Raw genomic sequence first — 18,821 nt, forward strand, 5'->3', positions numbered from 1 at the left:
AATCTAGAATTCGTAGTGATGTTAAATTGTAAATCAATGAAGGGACCTCTCCACAGAGATTATTATGTGACATCGTCAAAACCTGGAGGCCACTGATATTACCCAAACATTGTGGAACTATTCCCTTCAAGTTGTTTTTCGTCATATACAACACTTCCAGTGATGACAATTTGCACAGAGATGAAGGGATTTCCTCAGTGAAATTGTTATCATTGAGTAACAGAAATTGCAAATTTCTCAAATTGCCAAAGGAAGCAGGAATAGATCCATTAAGAAAGTTACTATTCAAATCTAGTTTTATAAGAGACCTTAGGTAACCTATTTTGGGAGGAATTGAGCCAGAAAGTTGATTTCCATTGACATACAACTCAGCCAAGCTGTTCAAATTCCCCAATGAAGAAGGAATAGAACCATTAAGAAAGCTATCACCCAAGTATAGCTTAGTAAGAGACCTTGGGTAACCCATTTCTTCAGGAATAGAGCCAGAAAGTTGATTTCCATGAAGAAGCAAAAATGTCAAGTTGTTCAAATTCCCCAATGAAGCAGGAATAGAACCATTAAGGGAGTTATTGTTCAAATTTAGATGATTAAGAGATCTCAAGTAACCTATTTCTTGAGGAATAGAGCCCAAAAAGTGATTATGATAAAGATACAAAAAAAACAAGTTGTTCAAATTCCCCAATGAAGCAGGAATAGAACCATTAAGAGAGTTATTACCCAAAGATAGCTTAGTAAGAGACCTTAGGTAACCAATTTCTTCTGGAATGAGGCCATTTAGATGGTTGTGAAATATGCGGAGGATCTGAAGCTTGGTTAGTGAGCCGATTTGTGGTGGGATTGTTCCTGAAATCTGATTGATGTTCAAGTCAAGATGGACAAGATTAGTGAGATTACCAATCTCAGGTGGAATGTTGCCGGAGAAATTGTTCATGCTAAGATTAAGATTTCTCAAGAAAAGGGAGAGATGAAAACGGAAAAGCATAGAGTGTACCAATGACATTGAAATTAGTAATATTCAATATGTTTACCCTACCATTAAAGCATATAACTCCATACCAGTCCCTGCATGCATTAGAACTTAGTGTCCATGAAGCCAATAAGGAATTATTCTGGTTCTTGAAAGTTGCTTTCCATTTCAAGAGGGCAGTTGCTTCCTCAGTGGAGGCAAAAGTAACTTTAAAGAGATATAAAAGAGTGAAAAACTGAAGTGAAGACAATATTTTGCTGGGGACCATCATCATCATATTTTGAGTTATTTATTTCTGGTTCATAGGATTTTATATTGTACTGAACTTATAATTAAAGACCAACAGGAAACATGTTTTCTTCAAATGTTGCAAATTCGGCTGCTATCTCTATCTCTCTCTTATTCGAACTGTCTGTTCATATCATATTAGAGAAAATGTTGTCATTCTCAAGTCAAATTTTGGTTTATTTGTCTTTATTTTATTATCTATGTGTTCCACATCTTATTCAACCAAAGTGGCTAAAATAGTTTTTTTTTATCACATTAAATTTCTGGACCACTCTGTCTTAGTCCTAGACCAATAAATTTCTAGATAACATTATCACTAAAATGACTAGTGAGAATTCATATTGTTGATGTCAACAATTGATTTCTCACATGGTCACTCAACTATTTAGAAAGTCACTTTTCTTTGTTTTGTAACAAAATAGTCACCTAATTATCATCATTCACGTATAAATTCACTCAATCAATTCAAGTGATATTTCCGGTAGATATTGATTACATGGAACTTTTTTCTAGACAAACTTTTAAAATATGAAAACTATCAATTTTAACCAGTAAATTGACCCAATCCACCCCTTAAAAAATAAGATAGATAAGTTCCATTATTTCACATTCTACTTCCCATAACAGATTTCTTCAGATAGTTTGGTAGAGAAGAAACCTAGAGTGGAATAGCCCACGTCGCATTGCTCAATCATGTGAATATAAACTTAGCAAACATTCCAAATTCAATACATATCTTAACCCTAGGTTCTTCTTATTGATGAGAATCCACATCATGATGATTCCTAATGTGTTCTTTCCAAATGTAGCATATTTGGCTGCTGTCGTTTTCTCTCTTATTCACACTGTCTGTTCATATTTTATCAGAGAAATGCTGTCATTGTCAAGTCAAATTTGGGTTATTCTGATTTTTTTTTGTTTTTATCCATGTGTTACTCATCTACATTTTTTTCAAGTAAACAAAACTATTATACAGAAAATAAATTCCCTCAAGTCAAAATAAAACAACATATTTCTCGGTTATGTCCCTCGCACTAAAGGTGGAAGCCGTGTCGGGGTATGTTTTGGACCTTTTAATTATTTAGAGATTCAGTAGGCTCCATTTAGGACTCCAAGATCTTAGATTCAAATAGTAATGAAGTTTTGCACCATAGATTGCGTATGGATTTTCATTGAAAATGGAATGACGATTGAATGTGGAATTTTCTTTCTAGAAATAAAAATTATTAAAGTGGATTAAAAAAAAAAAAAAAAAAATATATATATATATATACACATAAATTTCAATACACATGGTCCCACCTACTTATTGCCTTCTTGCACGTTAACTCAGTCTTATTTCTGCAGGTCCTTGATGAAATTGGAGTTGATGTTGCCTCACAGGTTAGGTTTTCATTATTGGTTCACATTGGAACAATCAGTCAATCTTGGCATGACTTTCTTTCATCTCTTGTCATGAATTTTTTTACTCTCATGTGGTAGTGTGTGTGCATTTTGTTTGATAATGGTGGTGTCAAGGGTAACCTATGCAAACCTCAATTATTTCATCAGGTACCAGCTACCTCCCACCAACATAGGTATTGGGTAACTGATCCACTGGTGGTTAGGCAGATGGGAAGTAATCACCTGTTGTAAGACAATTCAGAATTATTTATTTGTGTTGCTGACCCTCCATGTGTCCCTTTCGATTAGGCTTAGAGGCAATCAAATGTATAGCCCCATGGTTAGTTACTACTGTAAACTCAAACGGATGATATATTTAAACTATTTCTCAGAGTAAAAGAGCAAAAGTGACCTTTTTCTATAGATAATTATGCAAAAGATTAGGATTTTTAAATATATATCTCTATATTTTTACAAAAGCAGGCGTAGAAGCACAATTATAAACCAAGTGACTTATTATTAGGCTTCCACTTGGTAGTTTTAGGACAATGCTCCAGCAATAAAGGAACTACATAATCTATCAAAATCTCAAAACTATATCTGTTGCAGTATACCTATGGATATATAGAGTAAGGTTAATAGTTAAAAAAAATAAAGGAACTACATAATTATTTGAAAATAAATAAATCAATACAAAATAGACAAAATGTGCTGTTTGGATGCTGGTAAATGTTACAAACTAATTCTAACAGAAATTTTAAACACAGCTCTGTTATGATCATCAAATCCATTTATGGTCCAGATCTTACACAAGGCCTCCAAATTGTTTGTGTTCTCATATCCATTAGAGCAATTCCCTTGGCCAGTAAATGTAATCACTTTTCGTGAACTCATTATTCTTCCTTGTTAATGCTCTTTCCTCTATCGCACATAAATATCTTCCTCCATTAATTCAGCTCTTTAAACTGCTGCTAAACCTCAGCACACGTTGAGGCAGCAGCGAGCAATCCAGGGACATCCAACACTCTGCCTTCACTTCTTTCTCGAGCTAAATAGGGATAAGATAACACATTCTTCAGATTGTTCAAAGATTTATTCATAATTAAGTCCCTCTTAGATTCCTTGAATTTGTAAGTTTATATACATACAGTAAGTAGCTAGGGATCAGAGAAATGCATACACTTCATTCAATACACACAACATATATTGAATACGTTAAAATCTTACATGAACTTGATATATCGTCAAAATTCATAATATTACAGTATCCCAAGTCAAGAAAAAGCTTACTTATAAAACTAAAAAGAAACTAAAAATCAAATCCAACATCATAAGCTGCCGGAAGAACCAAATCCATTAGGCCAACATCTTCATATTCTTGGCATCTGAAAATCTGAAAAAATAAGATAGTGAGTCAAACAATTACAAATTCTTAACCTCTGTTACAGTTTCCTACTGATTACTAGCTTAAAACATCAACTAAGGCTAATGCTTTTCAAGTCTTCAGCTTCTTGAAGTTGTTGGAAAGAAAAACATGCTTCATATCGAGCATTAATTAGTTGTTGTTTATAACATAAAAGCATAAAACCTAGCATATTAGTAGTAGAATAAACAAAAAAAGATTAGTGTAGAGCTTAGCTTGAATACCTGAAGGTCTAAAATCAAATCCTTTTCTTTATTGGTAACTTGTCTAGAAGCGATTATTTCTTCTTCTGTAATTCCTTTGACCTCGCTGCTTCTTTCTCCTTCGCATGTTAATTTTGTGTTCCATTTCTTCAATTGTTCTTGCAAGCCATTTCGGATTTCCAGTTGAGATCATGAAATACATTATGGATAATCCAATACATAGTCCACTACCATAGCCCATCAGAGCAGCTTTCCAAAAATCATTGAGAAATTCAGAATTGCTTTCTTGATCGTCTAGCGCAGATACTGTATAATTTGTCTTTGGCACAGGATCATTGCCACAACCTTTTGAAATTGGGAATCCACGTAATCCATCATTACCTTCATATGAATTGCTCTCAAAGGTAAGAAATTGAGGTCCTTGAGGGATGCATCCTTGGAGATTATTGTGGGAGAGATTTAAGAATTCAAGAGACGAAAGAGAAGCAAGTTGTTGTGGTATCTCTCCCGAAAGGTGGTTAAACGAAAGGTCCAATGATTCCACTACAGATAAACTTCCAAGTGATGGTGGTATATGCCCTTGCAATCCATTATGAGATAAATTTAGTACCCGAATTGCAATGAGATCTCCTAGATTACCTGGAATATGTCCTTCAAATTTGTTGTTTGAAAGATTGATAACTGTGTACAAAGACAAAATTTTCACAACTTCAAGCTTCAATCCCTTTGATACAACAATTGTCGAGTCTTGGTAGTAAAATCCATTTACTTTTTCATAACTTGGTTCCTCCATTGTTTTATCAATTGTACTCATTCCTTTCAAATGTTGAAATAGACTTGTTGGTAAGTCTTTTGAGAAGGCATTGTAAGAGAGATCTATGATTCGAAGATCAGGAAACATGATTTCAGCCCCTAAAGATCTTATGGGTCCATGCAATTTATTCGATGTCAATCTTAAAACTCTCAGCTCTGTCAAAGTTCCCAACCACATAGGGAATGTGTCATTGAGTTGATTATCTCCTAGATCAAGAACTTGCAACATTTTGCAATTGGCCAAAGATCGAGGGATTTTCCCCTCTAGTTCATTGCCGTGCAAGTTGAGACTTATAAGCGAACTTCCAATGCTAAAATTTGTTGGAAGAGTCCCAGAAAGTTTGTTGTTCTGCATATCAAAAACCTGGAGGCCACGAATATTGCCTAAACATTGCGGAATTGCTCCCTCCAGATTATTTCTGCCCAAATCTAGAATTCGTAGTGATGTTAAATTGGAAATAGATGAAGGGATCTCTCCACTGAGATTATTATGTGACATCATCAAAACTTGGAGGCTACTAATATTGCCAAAACATTGTGGAATAGAGCCAGAAAGGTGATTATCATAAAGATACACAATAGACAAGTTGTTCAAATTCCCAAATGAAGCAGGAATAGAACCATTAAGAGAGTTCCCACCCAATGATAGCCTAGTAAGAGACCTTAGGTGACCTATTTCTCCTGGAATTGGGCCATTCAAATGGTTGTCAAATATGCGGAGGGTCTGAAGCTTGGCTAGTGAGCCGATTTGTGGTGGGATTGTTCCTGAAATCTGATTGGTGTTCAAGTTAAGATAGACAAGATTAGTGAGATTACCAATCTCAGGTGGAATGGTGCCAGAGAAATTGTTCATTCTAAGATCAAGGTTCTCAAGAAAAGGGAGAGATGAAAACGGAAAAGCATAGAGTGTACCAATGACACTAGAATTTGTAATATTCAAGGTGTTTACCCTACCATTAAAGCATATAACTCCATACCAGTCCGTGCATGCATTAGAACTTGGTGTCCATGAAGCCAATAAGGAAGTATTCTGGTTCTTGAAAGTTGCTTTCCATTTCAAGAGGGCAGTTGCTTCCTCAGTGGAAGCAAAAGTAACTGTAAAGAGATATAAAAGAGTGAAAAATTGAATTGAAGAGCATATTTTTCTTGGTAACATCATCATCATATTTTGAGTTTATTATTTCTGGATCATAGGATTTTATAATGTAGGGAACTTATAATCAAAGACCAACATGAAACATGTTTTCTCCAAATGTTGCAAATTCGGCTGCTATGTCTGTTCATATCAATAGAAAATGTGTTGTCATTCTCAAGTCAAATTTTGGGTTGTTTTTGTTTTTGTGTTTTTATTTTTATTCCTGTGTAACACACTAATTCAGACGACAACTTAACCAAAGTGTCAAAAATAGTTTGTTATCACACATTGATCATGACCACTCTGTCTTAGTATATGATATAGACATGTTTGGTCCAACAATTTTTAGTCTTAGACCGATAAATATCTAGACTAAATTATCTCTAATTCATATAGTAAATGTCAAGAGTTGATTTCTCACGTGGCCACTCAACTATTGATAATTATCTCAGAAAGTAACTTTTTTTTGTTTTGTAAGAGAAAAGTCACTCAAATATTATTGTCATTTCTCGTATAAAGTTACTCAACCAATTCAGGTGTTATTTCCTGTAGATATTGATGATGTGGAACTTTTTTCAAGCCAGACTTTTAAAAAATGAAAAGCTATCAATTTTAACCAGTATATTGACCAGTTAAATATTGCGATAGATAACTTCCATTCTGTAGTTTATTTCACATTTTACTTCCCATAAACAGATTTCTTCAGATAGTTTGGTAAAGAAGAAATCTGCAGTGGAATAGCCGTCGCTGCATTGCTCAATCATCTGAATAATAATTTAGCAAGCATTCCGAATTCAATACATATCTTATCTCTAGGTTTCTATTATTGATGAGTATTCATGTAACTATTCGTAACGTGTTCTCTCCAAATGTTGTAGATTTGACCGCTCTCTCTATCTCTCTTATTCACACTTTGTCTGTTCATATTTTGTTAGAGAAAATGTTGTCATTCTTAAGTCAAATTTAGGTTGTTGTGCTTTTGTCATTTTCTTTTTTTTTATCCATGTGTTGCACATCTACTCCCCCTTTTTCCCCAAGTAAACAAAACCACCATATAGAAAATAAATTCCATGTTGTGTGTTTCATCTTTCTAATCTTTTTCATAAGATAGAACGGTATGTTGTGTTACTTTCTGATTATCAGTCATCACAAAATTTCGAAGGTAATCTCACGGATCGTCCCTACTAAACTTACTCTTTGTAACACTAGAGTTACAATACTAATGTGTAAAAATATTAAATTGACTAGACTATGTGTTAATTAGTCCCCTCAGAAAATAGAAAATACAAATCACTGGAAACAGTGGTCGGGCTAGTGATCAAGATACGCGCATGTCGGCTGAATTGCAGTATTCAAATTTGAATTTTTAATTAGGAAAAAACGGTTTTCATCAGCCAAAAAATGGTAAATTTGAGTCATTTGGCTTACGACAGGGTTACGTAAGAACTTGACTAACTCTCATTTGCTTTATGTCCTCGCAGATGTGAAGACCAAGTGGGAGTCCAGTTCCTGAGGAAGGAAGTTGATCGTGCAGAAGAGGATGGCCTCACTCAACGATTTTGACAGGCTTAAGCTCACGTTGGCAAAGATTAAGGTGTGGTTGCATAATCTTTTTACCGTTGTGATGGTTATATATCGATCTGATTCGTTTGTGTTGGACATTGCAGAGGGCTGGTGTGGTGAGACAGAAGCTAAGAGCTTTTTAAGTAGTGACACATTTGGGAATATATCTACCTTTGGGACTGTTTTATTTTTCTTGTAATTTATAATAATTTAAATATGTCGTAGTTATGTGGGGTTTTCTTGCTAACTAAACACGGTATGACATTTATACCTTCCAACTTATGGATTTGAATAAGTAGATAGTTAAACTTGTATAAAATAAAACACGTAGGCACACACATTCTATGCATACCATAATATGTGTCCTACATTACATAATACAAATCATTTCGAGTGTACATGTGAATTGTAATGTAAAATGTGTGTTTTACTTGTTCAATTATATATATAAATAATTTTAAGTGTTTAGTTGTGTACACTCAAAGTTGAAAGGCATAGATGACAATTGAAGCCAAGTTAAAAGGATATGTTTTATGTAGTTATTTATACTTCTTATTCTCTATTGTCTATGTAGATAAATAAATCTTGATTGTCATTAATAAAATATTTTTTAAATTATAATTTAATTCTTTTACAATATAAATAGATTACCTTTTAAGAAATTTCTATGAAATATATCCTTATTTTTCATTATTCGCATCAAAATATATTTATAAAGTTCTCACGTAATTATAGATTCCGTTAAAATTAATAGTATTAATTTTTATTCCGTTCATTGAATTTATTATAGAACGACATTAAATTATACTCTCAATCAATATGTTTTCTTTTCTGGATGAAATTAATTATTTAAAAAAAATAAATTGTTATATAGATTAAAAATAAAATATTTATGATTTTAAAAAAAATATAAAGAAAAGATAAATGTTGATAATGTAAAGGTAGTATGGACATTTAGAAAAGTCAGTTAGTAAAAGGGAAGGAGTATCGACATTCAAAGGCCATATCTATTGTAGGCGAAAAATGAAAAAAATAATAATTTAGCAATTCAGTAAGTAATCAAATAATATGAGATAAATATATTTTTAAGTAATGAACTTTGTGTCTTACTAATGTAATAACCAAAACTTTTGGGCCTTTGAAAAAAGAAGTCTCCTCTTCTCTGCTTGAGTTAAAAATTATCAAAAAGGTACAAATCCCTTGTAGCTTCCAGTTTTCTCTCCCAATTATCAGCTTTTGCATATATATCAGAAGACTCAGAATCCCAATTTTCCATAATCTTAATTTGTTGTTTGTTCAATCAATATGAACATCTTTTCCAAGAAACCCAATGCCAAAGGTTCGATTTTTAACTTCTTGATTTCACCAAAAGTCATTTTTTGTTTGTTTGTTTACGTAATTGTTGCCTTAGAATACTGATTTGGGATTGTCTTGAGGTAGGGGTACACTCTACCCTCCTCACCAGACCCCANTTTTTGTTTGTTTACGTAATTGCTGCCTTAGAATACTGACTTGGGGTTGTCTTGAGGTAGGGGTACACTCTACCCTCCTCACCAGACCCCACTTTGTGGGACTGATTTGGGATTGAGGTTTAGTTGATTGATTGTTGGAACCTCTTTAAAAAATTGAGTTTTTATGATTCTTGGTGTTTGATCATTCATAATATTGATCTAAAGATTTGATTTTTTTTTTGTTTTTTATGACAGAGGCGCTTAGGGAGAGTAGAAGAGAACTAACTCATGCCACCAGAGGTAAAACTATTTTACACTTTTGTTCCTCCTTTCCCCTGGAAACAAGATACATTGAGCTCATAGGACATCCATTGTCTCGAAATTGAACTATATGTATATGTGCAGAAGTGAATCCAAGATTTAAATTTGACGGGTTTGGTCTTTAATGTTCCTAACACATAACTTATTCGACTTCTGAAATTATGGCTGGGAATATAATACTCCTTCTGTTTCAGTTAGAATATAATGGTATTAATCATGCCACGTGGAAAGTTAGAATTAAAGAGTTGCCGGAAGAGACATTCATTTTTGAAATGGACTGACTTAGAAGAAAGTAAGACAAACATATTGAAATGGAGGGAATATAGTTAAAATTTTAGTGGTTTCACACACATTGAGACACACACATATATATCCATGTTCTGTATCCGAATAGTTGGTTGGGGTTAACCTGTTGCTAATAAGCTACATCTGCCGCTGTATATATATGTGATAGAAAATTCAAAGGGGAGTTATAAAATATGTTGAAAGGTACACACTATCTTTAAATATTGTCTGGCTGAACCTGCATTACCTCAATTGTTATAACTTCCGTGATTAGTTATTCTATTTTAATTTCATTTATCATTGGCCTTTTCTTCACCTTTTCTATAATTTGATAATGTGTAGAATGATGAGAAAAAATGCAAGGGGCAAGGTAGTATTTGAATTGTATTTAGCATATTAGACCTTTGCATTTCATTCTCACTGTAACTTTTTTTTTGGAATACATTAGATCATTACGTAGTTGTAAAAGGAGGAGGCTTGCAGTTGGTTGATGCATGACCAGTGTAAAAATAGTCAAAACTACGATGTGAATACTCTAAATACGAAGAACTCATATTGTACCCTGCATAGTTTGGATTGAGACACAGTTGATATGATATAAATTGTTAGGTCATTGGTACTAGATGATATTGTGGGGGCTTTATGAGCTATGCCAATATTGGTTTGGATAGTTGATAGAAAGTATTATTAATTCCAATCAGAAAAGAAAGTAATGTTATTGTAAACCTGAGGTATACAAGTGAGATAAACAGTGACTCTACAGGCTTAGGGAGTAAATAGAGTAACTCACTGGCAGAGGATTTAACAAGTTTATCGATCTCAACATCCACACACACGAAAGCCTTTGGATGGTCTTCCAAACAAGCGTAGGTCTTTCTGAATCTTTGTTTAAATTGGCCTCATATACCTTGTATAAGATGCTCCAGTTTTTATTTAGTGTCTTCTGCAGTAGCTACTTGTATCATAAATGACAACCGTGCTAAATATTTTCTTTTGGATAACCATAGTGTCTTGGCCTTAGTTGCGCGGACTCTTCACTTTTGATGCTGCACCCGTCTCGGATTCTTCAAAAATACACTACTTTTGGCGAATCCGACACGCACCCATTGGCCTTTTTGAAGAGTCCGAGCAACATAGGTCTTGGCATTGCACACACCTTGATTAATTCTATATGGCACTAGCACATGTACTGGGTAACTCTATCCACCAAGGCTTGGATAGATAAGAAAGAAATCACCTAGCTAGTTGTTTGCCTCTGCTGGGAAGTGAATATGAGATCTCATGGTTCTCAACCCACTTCATTGACCACTAGGCCACACCCTTGGGTGCCACAACAGTGTTATTACGTTCAACCAAGGCCATTCTACTTGCGCAAGGATGTAAAAGATGTTCTTGATCTTTTTTTAGGTTGGATTACCATTTGCATTTAGGAAATTCATTATGATGTTCGTATATGTAGACTGAAATGATGTCAGATGCCATAGATGATGCTATAGATGATGACGAAGCAGAAGAGGAAACTGAAGATTTGATAAATCAGGTATGCTTTTAAAATCCCCATTTTGTAATGACTGAAAATAGTTACGTGCACCCAGCAATGTGTATTTACTTTATGCTATCTTAATAGTTGATTTAATTGAAAATATCCATTACGTATTGATTGCTCTAGTGATGCAAGTCTTCATAAAAACTCGCACTAAGTTTGGGAACCCTTATCCTTTCCTGAGAAAACCAAAGCATCAAAGACATCGGTCACCTAGTAAATAAACGATAGTCGCGATGTCATTATGGGTGTCTTCATGATCATTGTCTTCTTTATAGAATGTATTATTCTGGAATCCTTTTACGGAAAATGGCAAAAAATGCCCCTAACATTTGTGATTTGTCTTATATATGTCGTTCGCTAATCTATCAGCTCATAAAAGCCCCCAACGTTACATTGTATTTCAAATATACTCCTGAAATAAAAAAGGTCCAAATATGTCCCTCACTCTAAAGGTGGAAGCTGCGTCGGGGGTATATTTTGGACCTTTTTAATTGTTTAGAGGTTCAGTAGAGTGTATTTAGGACCCCTGGATCTCAGATTCAAATGGTGATGAAGTTTTGCACCTTATATTGCATATGTATTTTCATTGAAAATGGAATATTCTTTCTTGAAATCAAACAATTATTGAAGTGCATTAAAATATGTATATACTAAATTTCTATACACATTCACCGTTACCAAAGAAAAAAATTGTATACACTTGGTCCCACCTACTTATCGGATTCTTGCACATTAAGTCAGTCTTATTTTTGCAGGTCATTGATGAAATTGGAATTGATGTTGCCTCACAGGTTAGTTTTTCATTATTGGTTCAGATTGGAACTATCAGTATTCTCACTTACAAGTTGGGTTCCGACAATTACCTTGTTAAATTGAAGATCCCGTGTTTTAATTTGGACAGTTGTCAGCGGCTCCCAAGGGCAAAATTGCTGGAAAAAGGACTGAGGAATCAAGCAGGTTCGTCTTCATTTTCTTCTGATATGGCTTTTTTCTTACTTTATTTCCCTTTTCCTTCACTCACATGCTTGTTCGAGAGATAAACTTATGGAGCCAATAATAAATAAACAAATAAATAAGTAAGTNACAACACAACCAATCTTTTCTCAATAATAAAACGAGTTTGGTGTGTGGGGGAAAGAATCAACCTATCACTATGAACTCACATACCTATTAGGGATCACCCCCGACGATTTCCACGACGATCTTTGATGGAAACTCCTTGATCTCCTCTTCTTCTTCTCTTCTTTCTCTCTTCTTCTCTTCTTCACTCAAGAACCCTAACTCTTACTCTTTTAAAATGGAACAAAAATGATCCACAATCAGCCTAACACAACAATATAACCTCAAAAGAAATGATTTGTGAAAAGACCAAAATGCCCTTAAATTTCCGGACGGACTCCCTGGCAACTGCCCAACTTTCAAAGGGCATAACTCGCTTATATGAACTCGGAATCGAGTAAACTCGGTGGCGTTGGAAATATTGTTCCAAGGGCTTTCCAAATATAACTGGAAATACTCCTGGCTCATCCTGAGCTAGGAGTTATGACTGCTCAAAGTTGGCCAAAAACTCACTGATTTCCACACTTAGCCAAATTTCTAGATTTTGAACTTAGCCAAATTTCCAGATTCTGGACTTAGCCAAATTTCCAGATTCTGAACTTTTTCCAAAAGTGACTACTTCCAATTTCAAGCTTCTTCATATTCATTTTAAATTGTCGGATGTTACAACTTTCACCTAATTTTTTTCACAAGGAGTTATTCTAACCATAAAATTATCAGATTCTATATTTTTCATGTACAAAAAAATAGAAAAAATGATGTTTAATCACTACATAAAAACATCACTCAGTTTTAACAAGACAATTATATCATCACATATCTTATGATAAATTATGTAAAAGATAAAAATGATTAGATATGAAGATATTTTTAATCATTCATTATATATTTACTTTTTTTTTTTTTCTTATAACAGTCGATTATTGGAGATGTTGTTCAAAAGCTTAGAAAGATGCGCGGGTAAATTACCTAGTATATATATAAAAGAGAACCTTAGACCCGCCTACGTGATTCCACCACAAACCATAATTTCCTTTTAATTTATTTATTTTCAAAATTAGTCTTCCCCTTTCAGGAAAAGTTGTGACTTTTATGAAAATTTGAGACTTTAATGAAAAGTTGTGATTTTTATGAAAAGTTGCGACTTTTATGAAAAATTGTGACTTTTATGAAAAGTTGCGACTTTAATGAAGACTTGCGACTTTTATGAAAAATTGTGACTTCTATGAAAGGTTGTGACCTTTCCGAAGGGTTGCAACTTTTCCAAATAGTTATAACCTTTCTGATAAGGCACACTAAACATTTGTTCACACTACCCTTTGTTATCTATAAATAGAGGGATTTCCTCTCATTTTAAAACAATGAAAATTCTGAATCTCCTCTTCTTCTTCTTCTTATTCTTCTTTTTTTTTTTCTTCTTCTTCACAATTAAATATTTGTGTACTTTGCTCCTGTTGAGTGACTCACTAACACCATTGCTTATGTTACAGATCCTGATATGTATTTTTACAGTTAAAGATAAATGATACTCCCTCCATTCCATATTAATTGAATTTTTGAGGCATTTTTCTTTTTTCAAATTAACTTAATTGTTCAATCTTTAAGACTTAAAATATTCTTCCAATTTTACCCTTCATTTGGATTTTCAATGTGATGACTTCAATAAAATTTAATTAATGTTTAGTTATTTTAATTATAAATTTGACAATAATTAATAAGGGTAAAAATGGAAAACTATGTTCAATTTATGTCTTAATCTATTTTTCTTAAAGGATGTGAAACACCTCAAAAATTCAATTAATATGGAATGGAGGGAGTAAGATGTAATAATTTTCATTTTCCTTTACATTATTAATGTTTGTTACTACGTAATCTTGTATGTCAGATAATATAATGTTTTAGTTTTAATGGCTGATAGGTTTTAAGTATTATTTTATAAATGTCATGATATTCAATTCCTGCGCGAAGAGTGGATAATTTTACTAGTTATAAGATAATTCGAGATTATTTATTTGTGTTGCTGACCCTCCACGTGTCCTTTTCGATTAGGGTTAGAGGCAATCAAATGTATAGTCCCATGGTTAGTTACGACTGAAAACTTAAACGGATGATACATTTAAACTATTTCTCGGAGTAAAAAGAGCAAAAGTGACCCTTTTTCGTAGATAATTATGCAAAAGATTAACATTTTCAAATCTATATCTGTATAACTTTATAAAAGCAGGGGCTGAAGCACAACTTCTTATTAGGTTGCCAATTAGCAGTTTTAGGACAATGCTCTAACAATAAAGGAACAACATAATTATTCAATTATAAATAAATACATACAAAATAAACAAAATGTGCAGTAAATGTTACAAAGTGAAGCCTGGTATTTAAGTGGAGAAGGGTATAGGGGCGGGCTCAGTATCCACTGAGTTTAGAAGGCTGTGATAGGTCCAAAGGGCGGATCACAGATGGATTTCTCGGTTATCAAAAAAAGAAAATTTCACAAACTTATTCTAAAAGAAATTTGAAACACAGCTCTGTTATGATCATCAAATCCAAATTGTTTGTGTTCTCATATCCATTAAAGCAATTCCCTTGGTCAGTAAATCTAATCACTTGTCACGAACTCATTCTTCCTTGTTAATGCTCCTTCCTCTATCACACGATAAATATCTTCATCTAATTTAGCTCTTCTCAACGCTCTCTCTTTAGACTGCTGCAAAACCTCAGCACACGTTGAGGCAGCAGCGAGCAATCCAGGAACATCCAACACTCTGCCTTCACTTCTTTCTCGAGCTAAGTAGGGACAAGATAACACATTCTTCAGCTTGTTCAAAAATTTATTCATGACTAAGTCCCTCTGAGATTCTTTGAATTGTAAGTTAGGGATCAGAAAAGTGCATGCATTTCATTCAATACACACAACATTTATTGGATAGCGTTAGAAACTTACATAAACTTTATTTATCATAAAAAAATCATAATATAACATTTTCCAAGTTAAGAAGAATCTTACTTATAAAACTAAAAAGAAACTAAAAGGCAAATTCATTACTCCAACATCTTCTTATTCTCGGCATCTGAAAAAATAAGATAGTGAGTCAAATACTTGAGAGTTGATCACTGATTGAATTTAGTAGCCACTGTTATAACAACTTCCAAGCTTTTCAAATCTTTAGTTTCTTGAAGTTGTTGGAAAAACAAATATGCTTCATATTGAGCATTAATTAGTTGTTGTTATTAACAAAAAACATGTAAACTAATATATTAGTAGTTAAAATAAACTAAAAAAGATGAGCGTAGATTTTAGCTTGAATACCTGAAGTTCTGAAATCAAATCCATCTTTATTGATAACTTGCCTAGATTGATTATCTCTTCTTCTGTAATTCCTTTGACCTTGCAGCTTCTTTCTCTTTCGCATGATAATTTTGTGTTCCAGTTCTTCAATGATTCTTGCAAGCCATTTCATATTTCCAGTTGAGATCCTGAAATATATTATGGATAATCCAATACATAGTCCACTGCCATAGCCCATCAGAACAGCTTTCCAAAAATCATTGAGAAATTCAGAATTCCTTTCTTGATCAGCTAGCGCAGATACTGTATAATTTGTCTCCGACACAGGATCATTGCCACAACCTTTTGAAATGGGGAATCCACGTAATCCATCATTACCTTCATATGAATTGCTCTCAAAGGTACGAAATTGAGCCTTGAGGGATGCATCCTTGGAGATAATTGTGGGAAAGATTTAAGAATTCAAGAGCCGTAAGAGAAGCAAGTTGTTGTGGTATCTCTCCCGAAAGATGGTTAAACGAAAGGTCCAATGATTCTACTACAGATAAGCTTCCAAGTGATGGTGGTATATGACCTTGCAACTCATTATGAGAGAAATTCAGTACCCGAATCGCAATAAGATCTCCTAGAACACTAGCAATATGTCCTTCAAATTTGTTGTTTGAAAGATCAATAGCTGTGTACAAAGGCAAATTTTTCACAACTTCAAGCTTCAATCCCTTTGTTACAACGACTACCGAGTCTTGGTAGTTAACTCCACCTCCTTTATAACTTGGTGACTTCATTGTTTGATCAATAGTCCTCATGCCTTTCAAATGTTGAAACAGACTCGTTGGTAAGTCTTTAGAAGGCATTGTAAGAGAGATCTATTATTCGAAGATCAGGAAACATGATTTCAGCACTTGAAGATCTTATGGATCCATGCAATTTATTCGATGTCAATCTTAAAACTCTCAGCTCTGGCAAAGTTCCCAACCACATGGGGAATGTGTCATTGAGATGATTATTTCCTAGATCAAGAACTTGTAGCTTTTTGCAATTGGCCAAAGAACGAGGGATTTCCCCCTCTAGTTCATTGCCATGCAAGTTGAGACTTATAAGTGAACTTCCAATGCTAAAATTTGTTGTAAGAGTCCCAGAAAGTTTGTTATTCTGCATATCAAGAGCCTGGAGGCTACTAATATTGCCAAAACATTGAGGAATTGCTCCATCCAGATTGTTTCTGCCCAAATCTAGAATTTTTAGTGATGTTAAATTTGAAATAGATGAAGGGATCTCTCCACTGAGATTATTATGTGACATCGTCAAAACCTGGAGGCCGCTGATATTACCCAAACATTGCGGAACTTTTCCCTTCAAATTGTTTCTCGGCATATACAACACTTCCAGTGATGTGAAATTGCACACAAATGAAGGAATTTCCCCAATGAGATTGTTTTCATTGAGAATCAGAGTTTGCAGATTTCTCAAATTGCCAAATGAAGCAGGAATAGATCCATTAAGAGAGTTATTGCCCAAGTATAGATAAGTAAGAGACCTCAAGTAACCTATTTCTTCAGGAATAGAGCCAGAAAGCTGATTATTATAAAGAAGCAAAAGAGACAAGTTGCTCCGATTCCCGAATGAAGCAGGAATAGAGCCAGAAAAAGAGTTATTACCCAAACGTAGGAAGCTAAGAGACCTTAGGTAACCTATTTCTCGAGGAATAGAGCCAGAAAGTTGATTTTGATGAAGAAGCAAAAAAGACAAGTCAATCAAATTCCCCAATGAAGCAGGAATGGAACCACTAAGAAAGTTCCTACCCAAAGATAGTTTATTAAGAGACCTTAGGTAACCTATTTCTTCAGGAATAGATCCATTTAAATGGTTTACGGATATACAGAGTATCTGAAGCTTGGCTAGTGAACCGATTTGTGGTGGGATTGTTCCTGAAATCTGATTGATATTCAAGTTAAGATAGACAAGATTTGTGAGATTACCAATCTCAGGTGGAATGGTTCCAGAGAAATCGCTCATGCTAAGATCAAGATTCTCAAGAAAAGGGAGAGATGAAAACGGAAAAGCATAGTGTACCAATAACACTGGAATTCGTAATATTCAACGTGTTTACTCTACCATTAAAGCATATAACTCCATACCAGTCCCTGCATGCATTAGAACTTGGCATCCATGAAGCCAGTAAGGAATTATTCTGGTTCTTGAAAGTTGCATTCCATTTTAAGAGGGCAGTTGTTTCCTCAGTGGAAGCAAATGCAACTGTAAAGAGGTAGAATAGAGTGAAAAACTGAAGTGAAGAGAATGTTTTGCTAGAAACCATCATCATATTTTGAGTTTGATGTTTTGGATTCATAGGATTTGATATTGTACGTAACTTATACTAATAAAAGACCAACAGGAAACGCGTTTTATCCAAATTTCCAAATTTGGCTGCTATTAGAGAAAATGTTGTGACCTTTAAGTCAAACTTTGGGTTGTTTTGTGTTACACCTATAATTCAACCAAGGACTTAATTAGGCATTGATTATGACCACTTTTAATGTCATAACCTCTAATTCAACCAAGGACTTAATCAAACATCGATTATGACCATTTTTAATGTATGACGCAGACACGTCTGGTTCTTAATTTTTATTTCTAAAGTAGTTAACCATATCCAATAATTCTCAGTCAATCAATAAATTTCTAGCTTCATTATCTTCAATTCATATAGCAAACGTCAAGAGTTGATTGCGCACATGTTCTCACTCAACTATTCAGAAAGTCATTTTTCTTTGTCTTGTAACAAAAAAGTCACTTATTTATTGTCATTTCACGTATGAAGTAACTCAACCAATTCAAGTTATATTTTCGATAGATAATGGTGATGTGAACTTTTTCCGAATGAAACTTTCAAAATATGAGATAATAGTTTTTCATTAGAGATAGATTAGGATATTTTTGCAGATATTAAAATCTCCAGCTATATCTTCTTCTTGAATTTCTCCTTCATTATGTTGAGTCATAGCTGCAGTTTGATGTTGCAGAGACACAATAGCCATGTGCTGCTGCATCATCAAGGCTTCGTGTTGTAACGGTTGTTGTGATTGAGTCATATTGGC

At 34.0% G+C, this 18,821-nt stretch overlaps 2 protein-coding genes and 2 pseudogenes across 4 annotated transcripts in view; 1 reads left to right on the top strand and 3 right to left on the bottom strand.

The window, feature by feature from the left end:
* Window positions 1-18,821, top strand: part of LOC125872870 (vacuolar protein sorting-associated protein 2 homolog 3-like) — a 377,001-nt pseudogene that overhangs the window by 102,790 nt on the left and 255,390 nt on the right.
* LOC125872850 (receptor-like protein Cf-9 homolog) overlaps window positions 1-18,821 on the bottom strand; it is a 345,297-nt gene that overhangs the window by 42,926 nt on the left and 283,550 nt on the right. The window lies entirely within an intron of this gene.
* LOC125872846 (receptor-like protein Cf-9 homolog) overlaps window positions 1-18,821 on the bottom strand; it is a 315,600-nt gene that overhangs the window by 33,493 nt on the left and 263,286 nt on the right. Inside the window, exon 4 of the mRNA XM_049553643.1 lies at window positions 16,066-16,101. Coding sequence (XP_049409600.1) covers window positions 16,066-16,101 — 36 coding nt within the window. The remainder of the gene's footprint in view (window positions 1-16,065; window positions 16,102-18,821) is intronic.
* On the bottom strand, window positions 16,796-18,046 carry LOC125872862 (probable leucine-rich repeat receptor-like protein kinase At1g35710; annotated as a pseudogene).

This window comes from Solanum stenotomum, chromosome 8 (genome assembly GCF_019186545.1).
Source record: "Solanum stenotomum isolate F172 chromosome 8, ASM1918654v1, whole genome shotgun sequence".
In the NCBI taxonomy this organism is placed as follows: Eukaryota; Viridiplantae; Streptophyta; class Magnoliopsida; order Solanales; family Solanaceae; genus Solanum; species Solanum stenotomum.